Source organism: Lynx canadensis, chromosome B1 (assembly GCF_007474595.2).
Source record: "Lynx canadensis isolate LIC74 chromosome B1, mLynCan4.pri.v2, whole genome shotgun sequence".
NCBI lineage: Eukaryota > Metazoa > Chordata > Mammalia > Carnivora > Felidae > Lynx > Lynx canadensis.
In genome coordinates this window covers 50,217,978-50,230,908 of record NC_044306.2, presented here as the reverse complement: position 1 = coordinate 50,230,908, position 12,931 = coordinate 50,217,978, and the positions used below count along the sequence as shown (strand labels likewise).

General features: G+C 47.0%; 1 protein-coding gene across 2 annotated transcripts in view; it reads left to right on the top strand.

Annotated features, from left to right (window-relative positions):
• Positions 1-12,670, top strand: part of INTS9 (integrator complex subunit 9) — a 102,936-nt gene extending 90,266 nt beyond the window's left edge. For both annotated transcript variants that reach the window (XM_030312687.1, XM_030312686.1), the window contains 5 exons: positions 358-482; positions 2,760-2,927; positions 6,557-6,655; positions 7,936-8,073; positions 11,769-12,670. In XM_030312687.1, the coding sequence (XP_030168547.1) occupies positions 358-482; positions 2,760-2,927; positions 6,557-6,655; positions 7,936-8,073; positions 11,769-11,945 (707 nt within the window). In that variant the 3' untranslated portion in view covers positions 11,946-12,670. The remainder of the gene's footprint in view (positions 1-357; positions 483-2,759; positions 2,928-6,556; positions 6,656-7,935; positions 8,074-11,768) is intronic.
• Positions 12,671-12,931: the final 261 nt, after the last annotated feature.

The window sequence follows — 12,931 nt, the reverse complement described above, 5'->3', positions numbered from 1 at the left end:
TGTGATGGTTGCCAAATGATATTTTTTTTTACTTTCATTGTTTACATTTATTTGGCATTCTGTTGCAACAAAGAGTTTTCCCTTCTCCCCCATTTACTTATGTAACCCCTCATTTATCTCCTCCGTCTCTCTGTGTTGAAAATCTTGAGCCCACACCCACCCTGCCCTGTTCATTCTGGCCTCTCCCTGTCCTTACCTGTGAGTAAGTGACCCTCTGCAGTGATCAGGAATCCAGCTCCCGCCAGCCTCTGCACTTCGGTACGGATCCCGCCTGGCCTTGACCACACCAGCCGCCTCCTCACTTGGTAACAACTCTGTTGCTTGCATTTTAAATTTTCCTTTTTGTGCTCCCATTAGAACCTGATTTCTCTTACCTGGAAGCACTGGCTCCCTACCAGCCCTTGGCCATGAAATGCATTTACTGCCCCATCGATACGCGACTGAACTTCATCCAAGTGTCAAAGCTGCTCAAAGAAGTACAGGTGAGGAAGGGAAGTGCTGGTGTCTCCCCACAGCCCTGATACAGCCGGGAGTTTGCGGCAGGGCGGGCCATCTGGCTGCGCTTCTTCCCTTCCTCGTGTCTCTGGAGTCCGAGTCCGAGTCCGCAGCATGCTGGCACATGTGCCGGTCACCGCCGCCCACTCCCCCCGCCCCGCCCCAGGTAGGGGGCTTTAAGACCTGGAAGCAGTTTCTGTTCTAAAGAAATCAAAGGTGGAAGGGAAGGAAAGCATTAGCCTGTTATTTTTGATGAGGACCGTCTGTGTCCAGTCAAAAGCAAATCGCCCCCTCTCCCCACCAAAATAGCCCTAGAAACAGACTCCTCAAGCCGAAAGGCAGTTTCACTGAAACCTGTACTGGTTCCTCGTTGCAGATGTGGGTTAGTACCACGAACACTGTTATTTTGCTTTTTTTTTTTTAATTTTTTTTTTTTAATTTTTTTTTTTTCAACGTTTATTTATTTTTGGGACAGAGAGAGACAGAGCATGAACGGGCGAGGGGCAGAGAGAGAGGGAGACACAGAATCGGAAACAGGCTCCAGGCTCTGAGCCATCAGCCCAGAGCCCGACGCGGGGCTCGAACTCACAGACCACGAGATCGTGACCTGGCTGAAGTCGGACGCTTAACCGACTGCGCCACCCAGGCGCCCCTGTTATTTTGCTTTTTGTTAGGGGTTTGTTTTGGTTTATTTTTTGTGGCTTCTGTTTGTTTTTTCCTTTTGCATCTTCTGCCGTAGGGCAAGGGAAGAAGTAGTTGGGTAAAGCGGTGGGTTAAGAAAGACCATCTACACAGGAGAATGTGGGGGGGGTGGGGGGGGAGTAAAAATCACTGCACCGGGTCAGCAACCTCTTGGCACAAGTTTGATAGTGGGGTTGGGGGAGGCTGCTTGCAGTTGGCAAGGGAGAGGCAAGAGGAAAACTTCTCATTCCCCATTGCCTCAGGAGCTTAAAGGAGCACCAGGGCGCCCTGGCACGTCTTCTGTTGCTTCACCTAGTAATTTAGCAAGGTACGATTAGCTCCCTTCATTTTTCTTGGCCTAGGTCAGAAGTTTGCTTTCCTCCTCACAGAACCTATGACCTCAGGATGGGAGGCACTTACCCAGAGCTCTAAGGAAGGGTAACAAGAAATGGAAAGCTGAAGAACCTCAGGAATGCAGAAATAATGGATTATGGCCATCCTTGCTGGCCCTACAAGGAAAGAATATGGGCTTTCTCTAGACATGATTGAGAGTAGTGGATAAGTTTGGGCTGATTTGGTGATTCGATACCCACCGTGTACTCATCAGCACACTGGCAGAAGCAGTTACGAGCCTGTTGTTTTCATAACTAAGTTTCCCCTGTGGTCCGCACGGCAGCGGTGTGCTCATGGAGCCCCTGGCGGTATAGGACTGTGGGAGCCAGAGGCCACCTGGTCCCCACTGTAGGAGAGGGAAGCGGGGACGGGTCCTCAGGCTGCGACTGTGCACTCGGATGGCTTTGAGAAGAGTTAGGAGATCCTAACCTAACCTTCCGTCAGGAGGAAGAAAAGGATCAGCCCAACGGAACAAGTGCTGTTTTTAGTGCATCCGGTCGGCTGTTCCAGTGCTTCCTGTTGGAAGGCCTTCCAGGAGCTGGAGGTGAGCTCCAGGCTCTTAAGTAAAAGCAGTGTCAGTACAACTCAGTGGGCTACCGGGATCCATTTTCACTTGGGTGGTATTTGTCCCAAGTAAATGTTGGTTTACTATTTTTGTCTCTCAGAATAACAAAGAGATATTTTGCAAAAAAGATCTGATTCAGTGTGTCCCACACAGTGGAGTATGTGAGCTGTGCACTGCCCACTGTCTAACACCAGTGCACCTGCAGATACCAGAGAAGCCCCCACCCCAAAACACCAGACTAGCACCAAAGTCAGCAGTTCTTGCCAATCGGCCAACAGCTGTACCGGTCAGTGATGGTAGGTGTGACAAGAAGACTGCCCTCAAGGAGCTTGGGCACCAGTTGGGCATAGACCTATGGAAGTTACCATCAAAATGACTTAAAAACAGTGAAAACATAAAAACAAATGCAAACGGAGGCAGTGGATCCCCCACTAGTCCACGTGACTGGCAGTTGAGGGCTTTGCTCTGAAATGTTTATTCTTTCCCCGCACTGCACTCCCCTCTCCTGCTGCCCAGTGTTTGGGTTTGAGAGGAGGGGGGTCAGGAGGTGGTGAGGCGGAGCAGGAGTGCGGGCACACTGAGGTGGGCCTCCTCCCTTACTTGTCTCTGTCCTGTTGGTTCTCAGCCGCTGCACGTGGTCTGCCCCGAGCAGTACACGCAGCCACCCCCAGCGCAGTCCCACCGCATGGACCTGATGATCGACTGCCAGCCGCCCGCAATGTCCTATCGGCGGGCCGAGGTCCTCGCCTTGCCTTTCAAGCGTCGGTACGAGAAGATCGAAATCATGCCAGAGGTGAGCTGTTCTCTTTCTCATGGTCAGACCCAGGTTTTCCACTTGAGTATCTGAAAAAAGATGATCTCAGAGGGGGCTTTCTTGGCGTTGTGTCAAATGCGGATGAACCAAAGAACACAGCCCCTTAGGCAGGGAACTGGGAAGAGAGGCGGGATCTTCAGAACCGCCTTATTTTTCAGGCAATGAAGTAACAGCTGTTAACATCAGGACCGCTGCTTGTGTTCACATTTAACATGTTTAAGCCAGGAAGCCAGGGCCTCTCAGAACAGAGGCACTGATGTCAGCTCCGTCCCTGACCACGGTGGATTTTTCTCATCCTTTCTGGACCTCATTTGAGTGTGAGTCAAGTTTCATCAAATTCAGAGCTAGATGGAGGGAAATAAGAGTAATCAACATACAAGGATTATAAATGTGATTATTTGTGTGCATATTGTACATGTGAGACAGTTGAGGTATACTGTGCATGAGCGACCAACTGAGGGCAAGGCAGCCCGAGTCACATGGCCTAGCTCCTGCAGTGTCAGTGTGGAAGGCTCTGTGGGAAGCTACTTTTGGCTTTCTTTTGCCTCTTGAGATAGCTTGAACATGTCCTCAAAATTCCTGGTCTCAAAACTTCTTAAAAATTAGAACCCAAGGGGCACCTAGGTGGCTCAGTCAGTTAAGCATCTGACTCTTAATCTCAGCTCAGGTCGTGATCTCATGCCCAGCATGGAGCCTACTTAAAAAAATTAGAACCTCAAAGAGCTTTTGTTTATGTGGGTTACACCTATTGATATTTGCTATATTAGATGTTAAAACGAAGACATTTTAAAAATATTTATTCATTTTAAAAATAATGATTTAGGGGGTGCCTGGGTGGCTCAGTTGGTTGAGCATCCAACTCTTGATTTTGGCTTAGGTCATGATCTCACAGTCTTGAGATTGAGCCCCACATCGGGATCTATGCTGAGCGTGGAGCCTGCTTAAGATTCTCCTTTTTCCTCTGCCCCTCTCCCTCTTGTGATCTGGTTCTTTCTAAAATAAAATTTTTAAAAAGCTATAAAAATAATGACATAAACCCATTAGATGCTAACACAACTAAAATATCTTTTATGAGAAAATGTTTCTAAAAAAAGGTAATGAGAACAGGGGCACTATTTTCCATTTGCAGATCTCTTTAATGTCTGCTTGTGGACTGTCCTATCTCCTTTTGCTTTCGCTTTGTTGTGGATAATGTATGTCATGTAACCTTGAGAAAATCCCAGTGAACACTCGTGATAGCAAGAGTGAAAAGGCTAAAACTCACATTATTAGGACAGTCACATTGACCACGATGCCCCTGAAAGAGGCTCAGGTCCCACACTTTCCTGAGAGCAGTGCTCTGCACAGCCATCTTTTTAAGGCCCTTCTGCCGTCTCTTGCTGTTTTATTAGGATTCTGTTACTATTAGAGTTACTTTCCAATAAAAGTATGCATACTCTTTCTGGAAAATTCGGAAAATAGAATAAAAAAAAGGATAAAGACAAAATAATCAGTCGTGGTCCCCGTGCCAGAGATAACTACTGCTCAGAATTTTGTGTATTTGCCTTGTCTGTTCTCTGTGTGTGTGTGTGTTGTGTGTAGTTGAATCCTACCCAGCATGCTGCCTTGGTCATGGAACAGTAGTAGGTCGCGACAAGTAAACATCTTAGTGGGGGTGTAATGGTCTATCATAAGTTTATCATAACTATTCCTTCATTGGTGAGCTTTATTATTTCTGCTTTTTCTATATTATAAGTAATGCTTTCAGAAACATTCTTTTACATAAATTTTTGTCCGTGGACGTAATGTAGAGTTTTGCCTGGGAGACGCATGTGCGAGATGAGGAGGTTAAAATCTGGCGCTGCTCTTTAGGTTTTGCTGCTACTAAAGGATGCTTATTCCTCCCCCAAATGAGAGTGTGTCCTCTGCAGCTTCCCATAAATCCTCCCCCTTTGTCCCTCTGAGGGAGATCGGATGCGACAACCCTCATGGACGGGTTCTCGGAAGACTGTCTATTCGAGGGCGGCGAGGGGTGCTCCCTCCCTCATGGAGGTATCTGAGTGGAGACCTCCCTCAAGCCTAGATGAGTCTTAGATCTCCCTCACAGGGCCGCCCAGGGAGAGTATCTCACCTGCTGGGTTCCCACAGTGCCGTCCCCAAACCTCCCAGGCCAGTTCTTTGGCTTTAAAGTTCTGCTAGGCAGGCTCCCCTGTAATGGGTGTAACTGCAGTGTAGGAAGGAAAAGGATGCTCACGGATGGGTGTTGTCGGGAGACCGGAGCAGACATGTCTCCCCGGGGGGGGAACGTTTCACACTTGTGCCACGTATGTTTTCTTATTTCGTGAAACAATTTTCACATTCTGTTTTCCAGTTCTTCTAAATACCCTGAGCTGCTTTCTCTGCCCATGTGATACAGATCTTCATATTTACCTAAGTGGCATCTTGCATATTTGTTTACTTTTGTTCTTAAATCTAGGAGACTGGGACAGACCGGGGTCTACGTGTATTCTGTTTTCCAGATTTTCCAGAAAGAGTATGCATACTGTTGTTGGAAAGTAACTCTTATAGTCACAGAATCCTAATAAAACAGCAAGAGCAATAGCCAACTAAAGCTGAGTGCTACGGCCTCTTAGAAGATCACACATCACTGCCAGTGGCGGGGTCAGGGAGCTCTAAAGCTGCCCAGGAGATGGGGTACACCTCAGATTCGGGTGGTAGGGAAAGAGATGGCCCCCCAGGTAAAGGTTGGATGTTCCGCCTTTGGGAGAAGTCACATTTCCAGGAATTAGGTCACTCAGTCCAAATGCTACTGCCCTGTCCTTCCTGCCTGACACTAGTCACCTAGTGGTCATGAGGACAGAGGCGGAGGCTAGCATGAAAAGTCAGCACTCAGTAGGTATTTCTGCATGAAGAGAAGCCCTCTGAGGTTTTGGAGAATACTGTGAAAGTGTTCGGAGCTGCCTGGAAGCCACCTGAAAGCCACCTGAAAGATGGATGTGAGGTTGTGGCAATACAGGTGATGGGCCCTTAGCACAGTGTGGGCATCTCATCATTTGGGGTGGGGGTGGAGCTAACAAAAGGGAGAAGCAGAAGGGTCAGCATGCTGGGGTCCCAGCACGCAGTGGCACAGGCTTGCAAGTGGGTGACGGCTGGAGAGTGTTGGGCTGTCGCCGGGAAGGGCACCCAGAACACTGTCTAAGAAGTGGCGGTCGGACGAGTTCTCAATGTCTTCGCAGCCCAGTTTACCCACCACCACTAACTATCCCCTTTGCCTCTGTGGCTTCTCTTACCTCCTTTCTTTATTACAACCGAGGTATACATTTGTGTGTGCGATACATTTTTGATTAACGTTATTTTAAAAATGTTTTTACCTTCTTTCTTCCTTAAAATTATGTGGCCATGTTAGACTGCAGTGATGTAGACAGAAGTTCAAAAGAAAAGGAAATGAATAAAGGTGATCATGAAAGGCTCAGCACTATGGCGTTTGATGCCGTGTCTTTCCCACCAGGCTGGCGGGGTCACTTGAGCCCCAGCCCGGTGTGGCCTCCAGGTCCTGACTGGACAGCACAGCTGCTGCACCTCGTCCCCAAATTTAGGCGAACCCAACTGAAACCCCTGTGTGCTTCCAGCTCGCAGATTCACTGGTGCCCATGGAGATTAAGCCTGGCATTTCCTTGGCAACGGTCTCGGCAGTGCTGCACACGAAAGATAACAAGCACGTCCTTCAGGTATGGGGGAGGGTGGGCTGCGCCTGAGTCCACGAGGAAGCGCCCACGATCGTGGTCCCAGTGTCCACTGCGGAAGTTAGCACACTACATAATGGATTCGATCTGAAACAAAGAGGGTCCTGCATATAGATTCTTCACTACTTACTATCTGGCCACACGCCTCAGAGAGATAAAAGGGAAGAGCAGCTATTACTCATAGAGTGGAGGCCACACATCAGCCTGAGTGCCCTTCCCGGCTCCCAGAGTGCCGGCCCCACTCAGCTCCCGCGGGCGCATTTGTTAGGCAGCGGGCAGTGCGGAGAGCTGGGTGGGTGCCAGCCCCACACCTGCGGAAGTGGGTGGGGCCTGGGAGCCACCCCCACCCACGGTTGTCCCCTCTGCGCCCCCCACCCCCACCCCGTGTCCTACGTTCACGCGTGTTCACTGCCTCGCGGTGCAGCTCTTCAGGCACTCGTCCTCCCTCATCCCCCTTAGAAAAACTCCTTCCGGACTTGGCTGTGCTGCTCTGACATCCTGAATGATCTGCACGGAGCTGCCACTTCAAATACATGAGGCGCATGCTGTGCCCTCACCTGCTGTATTTCCCACTTCGCCTTTACTTCACCCTCCCGAAGCTCCGCCATCACTGCTTTTTAGACAATTTCTCTGACCTTCATGTCAGCCCATGAGTCTGACCCCACCGCTAGTGGCTGTGACCAATCTGCTGTTGCTACACCTGCAGTGGCCAGCACAGGTTATTATTAAGAATTTACTCAGAAGGGACACCTGGGTGGCAGTTGAGCATCCGACTCTTGATTTCAGCTCAGGTCATGATCTCAGGGTTCAATGAGAGGGAGCCCCATGTTGGACTCTGTGGTGGCAACTTGGAGCCTCCTTGGGATTCTCTCTTTCTCCCCCTCCCTGCCCCTCTCCCCCACTCGCACTCTCTCTCTAAATAAATAAACTTTAAAAAAAGAAAATCTTAAAAATTTTATTCAGAAGATACTGAATTGAATCAGTTAGAGACGAGTCTTGATAAAAGGGAGATCTCTTTGCCAAAAAAGATATTGATGCTGTGTGGATGCTTTGGCATTAGCTTATGTTATGAAGAACTCCAGATGGAGCCCCCAGCTAACAGTGACTCTGAACTCAAGAGCTGGCTGACCTCACACGGGGTGATGCCGGGCCGGGCGCCAGGGCCTCCACCAGGAAAAAGGTTGTGTTGGTAGGATGGACAGACAGGTTCTGGCTGTGGCCTGTACCGACCTCATGCTGAGATGGTGTTTTTTTTCCCTCTCTAGCCCCCACCCAGGCCCACCCAGCCCACAGGCGGTAAGAAGAGAAAGCGGGCGAGCGATGACATTCCAGACTGCAAAGTGCTGAAGCCACTGCTGAGCGGCTCCATCCCGGTAGAACAGTTCGTGCAGGCCCTGGAGAAGGTGAGCGCATTCGGTTTGCACCTGCAAAAGCTGCGCGGGAACCTCCCTTCCTGCTGTTCACCTGCTTCAAGGAATGTGTGCTGCTGCCTTTCTCATAGTCTCCACAATCTGGGCTCCTGTCTCTGAAGCATCTGCTTGATCCAGAGCCATGGCAGGAAACAGAACCAGGGGAGGGTCACAGAGTTGAGAGAAGACCATGCCCTCCTTCACTGTAGGTCCCCCGCTTGCTTCTCTGCCAGCCTCTTCCTCCCCATCAGGCACCAGGCCGCTAGAAGACTGCCTCATGACATCTATGTCTTGTGGGAACTAAACCAAGGAAGTCCCTTCCTCAAAAACCTAGATGCGATGGATGGGCAAGGTGGGAGCGGCCAGGAAGTCCGACTTCGCCCCTTAGAGCCTCACTTCTCAAGCAGACCCCTTGCTGCCAGAGCACCAACGTGGCTTGTCACAAGAGAAGAGAGGCTTGGGCCTGGGGGGCAGTGAGGGCAGAGGCGCCAGTGTTGCTGGATCCCTGGATCCCTGGGAATTCTAGCAGCAGGGCCAGCAATCCCCAGACGGGGTGGGAGGAGAGGGAAGAAATCAGCAGTCACCTGGAAGACACTGGTCCTTTCCCAAATCGGCAGCCATCCATTAGAATTTTAATTTTCCCTGAAGAAGACTGTAGCCACATTGTGCAGCCCTCCTAGCCCCTGAGAGTAGGATCACTAGTAATTAACATGGGAGTGTCCCCTGTGATGCAGGTGAACATGTCAATCACTGCTTCCTTGTGACCTTGCAGTGCTCCAGCCCCTGTTGGTAGAACTTGAGCTTGTCTTGTTTTTTATAAACTTGGAACAACTTGCTCTCCCAGAAAGACCTTCACTTAGTTCGCCTGGCTCATCAAGGAATTGACCCTTAGGATCTGACCTGGACTCTTCCTTTTCACCATTTCTGCCTCCTCTCCTGCAAGAGGAATATCAGTACCTGCCCTAACCTATACAAGCTTTCTAGAACTAAGGGTAGAGACTTTCCCTAGACCATTTTCTTTGCCTATCCTGTGTCCCTTTCAGGCATATCAGCCTTATTTCTACTACTTTTCTGCTTTCTCAACTTGATGTGTGATGTGAAAGAAAATTCTATAACTCACATTAAGGTAGCTAAAGAAGTATTTCTTGTGCTGCCTTGTGTCCTTCCTTGAAAGGGATTCGCCAAATCACAAGGTCACTGGTGTCTTGCTTTGAGGAATGCATTTTCCTGAGATAGGATGGAGCTTTTTTTATCAGAGACCATTGGCATATGGAGGCTGGTGATGGAGGCCCCAGTGTCCTGGACTCCTGAACCCAAGCTTAGATGTGTTCCCCAGGTAACTTACAAAAGTTTAAGCAGGTTATAGAAATTTTGTTGTGGTTTGTATAATCTTGCATGTTTGGAGGCTTCTTTTAAAGTATATGAAGCTATGTTTGAATTCTATTGCTATAGAAGGTCATGTGACAAGTGTGAAGAATTGTATGGAGGAGCATCAAAAATGGCAGTTTCTAGAATGTTCAGTTTAGCCAAGTCTAGGAAGTGTCATTTCTTTTTTTTAATAATTATTTTTTTTAATTTAAATCCAAGTTAGTTAGCATATAGTGCAATAATGATTTCAGGAGTAGATTCCTTAATACCCCTTACCCATTTAGCCCATCCCCCTTCCCATTACCCCTCCAGCAACCCTCTGTTTGTTCTCTATAGTTAAGAGTCTCTTCTGTTTTGTCCCCCTCCCTGTTTTTATATTATTTTTGTTTCCCTTCCCTTATGTTCATCTGTTTTGTCTCTGAAAGTCCTCATATGAGGGAAGTCATATGATATTTGTCTTTCTCTAATTTCGCTTACTACCGTCTAGTTCCAGCCACATAGTTGCAAATGGCAAGATTTCATTCTTTTTGATTGCCGAGTAATACTCCAGTGTGTGTGTGTGTGCGTGTGTGTGCGTGGACATTTGGGCTCTTTCCATACTTTGGCTATTGTTGATAGTGCTTCTGTAAACATTGGGGTGCATGTGCCCCTTGGAAAGAGCATACCTGTATCCCTTCGATAAATACCTAGTAGTGCAGTTGCTGGGTTGTAGGGTAGTTCTGTTTTTAATTTTTTGAGGAACCTCCATACTGTTTTCCAGAGTGGCTGCACCAGTTTGCATTCCTACCAGCAGTGCAAAAGAGATCCTCTTTCTCCGCATCCTCGCCAACATCTGTTGTTGCCTGAGTTGTTCATGTTAGCCATTCTGACAGGTGTGAGGTGGTATCTCATTGTGGTTTTGATTTGTATTTCCCTGATGATGAGTGATGTTGAGCATTTTTTTCATATGTCTGCTCACCATCTGGATGTCGTCTTTGGAGAAGTGTCTATTAATGTCTTTTGCCCATTCCTTCACTGGACTATTTGTTTTTTGGGTGTTGAGTTTGATAAGTTCTTTATAGATTTTGGATACTAACCCTTTATCTGATACATCGTTTGCAAATATCTTCTCCCATTCCATCAGTTGCCTTTTAGTTTTGCTGATTGTTCCTTCACTGTGAGGAAGCTTTATTTTGATGAGGTCCCAATAGTTCATTTTTGCTTTTGTTTCCCTTGCCTCCAGAGACGTGTTGAGTAAGAAGTTGCTGCAGACAAGATCAAAGAGGTTTTTGCCTGCTTTCTCCTCGAGGATTTTGATGGCTTCCTGTGTTACATTGAGGTCTTTCATCCACTATGAGTTTATTTTTGTGTATGGTGTAAGAAAGTGGTCCAGGTTCATTCTTCTGCATGTCGCTGTCCAGTTTCCCAGCCCCATTTGCTGAAGAGATTGTCTTTATTCCATTGGATATTCTTTCCTGCTTTGTCAAAGATGAGTTGGCCATACGTTTGTGAGTCCGTTTCTGGGTTCTGTATTCTCTTCCACTGATCTGAGTGTCTGTTTTTGTGCCAGTACCATATTGTCTTGATGATTACAGCTTTGTAATATAGCTTGAAGCCCGGGATTGTGATGCCTCCAGCTTTGGTTTTCTTTTTCAAGATTGCTTTGTCTATGCAGGGTCTTTTCTGGTTCCATATAAATTTTAGGATTGTTCTAGCTCTGTGAAGAATGCTGGTGTTATTTTGATAGGTATTGCATTGAACATGTAGATTGCTTTGGGTAGTATCGACATTTTAACAATATTTGTTCTTCCTATCCGGGAGCATGGAATCTTTTTCCATTTTCTTATGTCTTCTTCAGTTTCTTTCATAAGCTTTCTATAGTTTTCAGTGTATAGATTTTTCACCTCTGTGGTTGATTTATTCCTAGGTATCTTATGGTTTTTGGTGCAACTGTAAATGGAACCGATTCCTTGAGTTCTCTTTCTGTTGCTTCATTGTTGGTGTATAGGAATGCAGCTGATTTCCGTGCATTGATTTTATATCCTGTGACTTTGCTGAATTCATGGATCAGTTCTAGCAGTTTTTTGGTGGAATCTTTTGGGTTTTCCATATAGAGTATCACATCATCTGCGAAGAGTGAAAGTTTGAGCTCTCCCTGGCTGATTTGGATGCCTTTTATTTGTGATACTGTGTTGAATAACGTGGTGAAAGGGGACATCCTTGTCTTGTCCCGTAGGGAGTGTCATTTCTTGGAACTGTCAGTTGCAATATCCTCCAGCCTTTCAGGCAGCCCTTTGCTTTCAGAGTATCCATCATCTTCCTCTCTCTTTTCTTTGGAACAGCATGGCTTCAGCGACATTAAGGTAGAAGACACAGCAAAGGGCCATATTGTCCTGCTCCAGGAAGCTGAGACACTCATCCAGATTGAGGAAGATTCGACCCATATCATTTGTGACAATGATGAGATGCTCAGGGTACGACTGCGGGACCTCGTTCTCAAATTCCTACAGAAGTTCTAAATGGAACATCTAAACCATTTGTATTTCACTGAAACCCTCCAGTTCTTCACTGTGGCTGCCCAGCACAAACCAAGGAAGGGCACAGTTGGCCATGTCCTTGTGGTCAGTGGCTTAAGGAATAAGTGACCCTTGAGGGACGTGATTATCGGAAGTTATGGCCAGAATCTCCTGGAGAACTTTTGCTTTAAACTTACATTCATTTTCTTCCCAATTCTGGGTAGCCGGGAACGGTAAGGCAGCGAGCTGAGGAGTAGCATAAAAGTAACAGAAGCAGCTTCCCAAGAGGTTGTTAATGGTGGAAGGGGTAGGTAAAAAGATGACTGACTTAAGTGGTCCGTGTTTAGTTTTCCTGCCCAAGGCCTGTGAAACCATGAAAAATAGTCTTCTATTGTGTTTTATTTACTTGTCTACAGTGCCACGCCCGATAAGAAAGATGATCCCCCAAATTGGTAAAATGAACCATCTTTATTTTGTGAGCCCATTTTGTTAATAAAACTTATTTTTATAGAAGTATCTGTGCCCTGTTTAACCTAGAATTTATATATTTATTTAGTGTCTGAAAACCTATGAAAATATACAGAACGGCATAAACTTAGAAAATACCATGGCAAATTTTAATTTGATGTGTGCACTCATATTTTTCTTAAACTGTATGAAAAGGTGCTTAACTTTATCTGAGCTGTATCTGTATAAAAAACACTGACACAGGGGTGCCTGTGGCTTATTCAGTTAAGCGTCTGACTCTTAATGTCAGCTCAGGTCATGATTTCATAGATCGTGAGTTCAAGCCCTGCATCTGGCTCTGTGCTGACAACACGGAGCCTGCTTGGGATTCTCTCACTGCCCGTCTCTCTGCCCCTTCCCCTGCTCACTCTCAAATAAACTAAAAAAAAAAAAAAAAAAAAAAAAAACCCACCAACACAGATTGGTATCAACAGCCTAACCTTCTGGAGGAAGGTCCAGAACAAACAGTTCAGGCTCTGCTA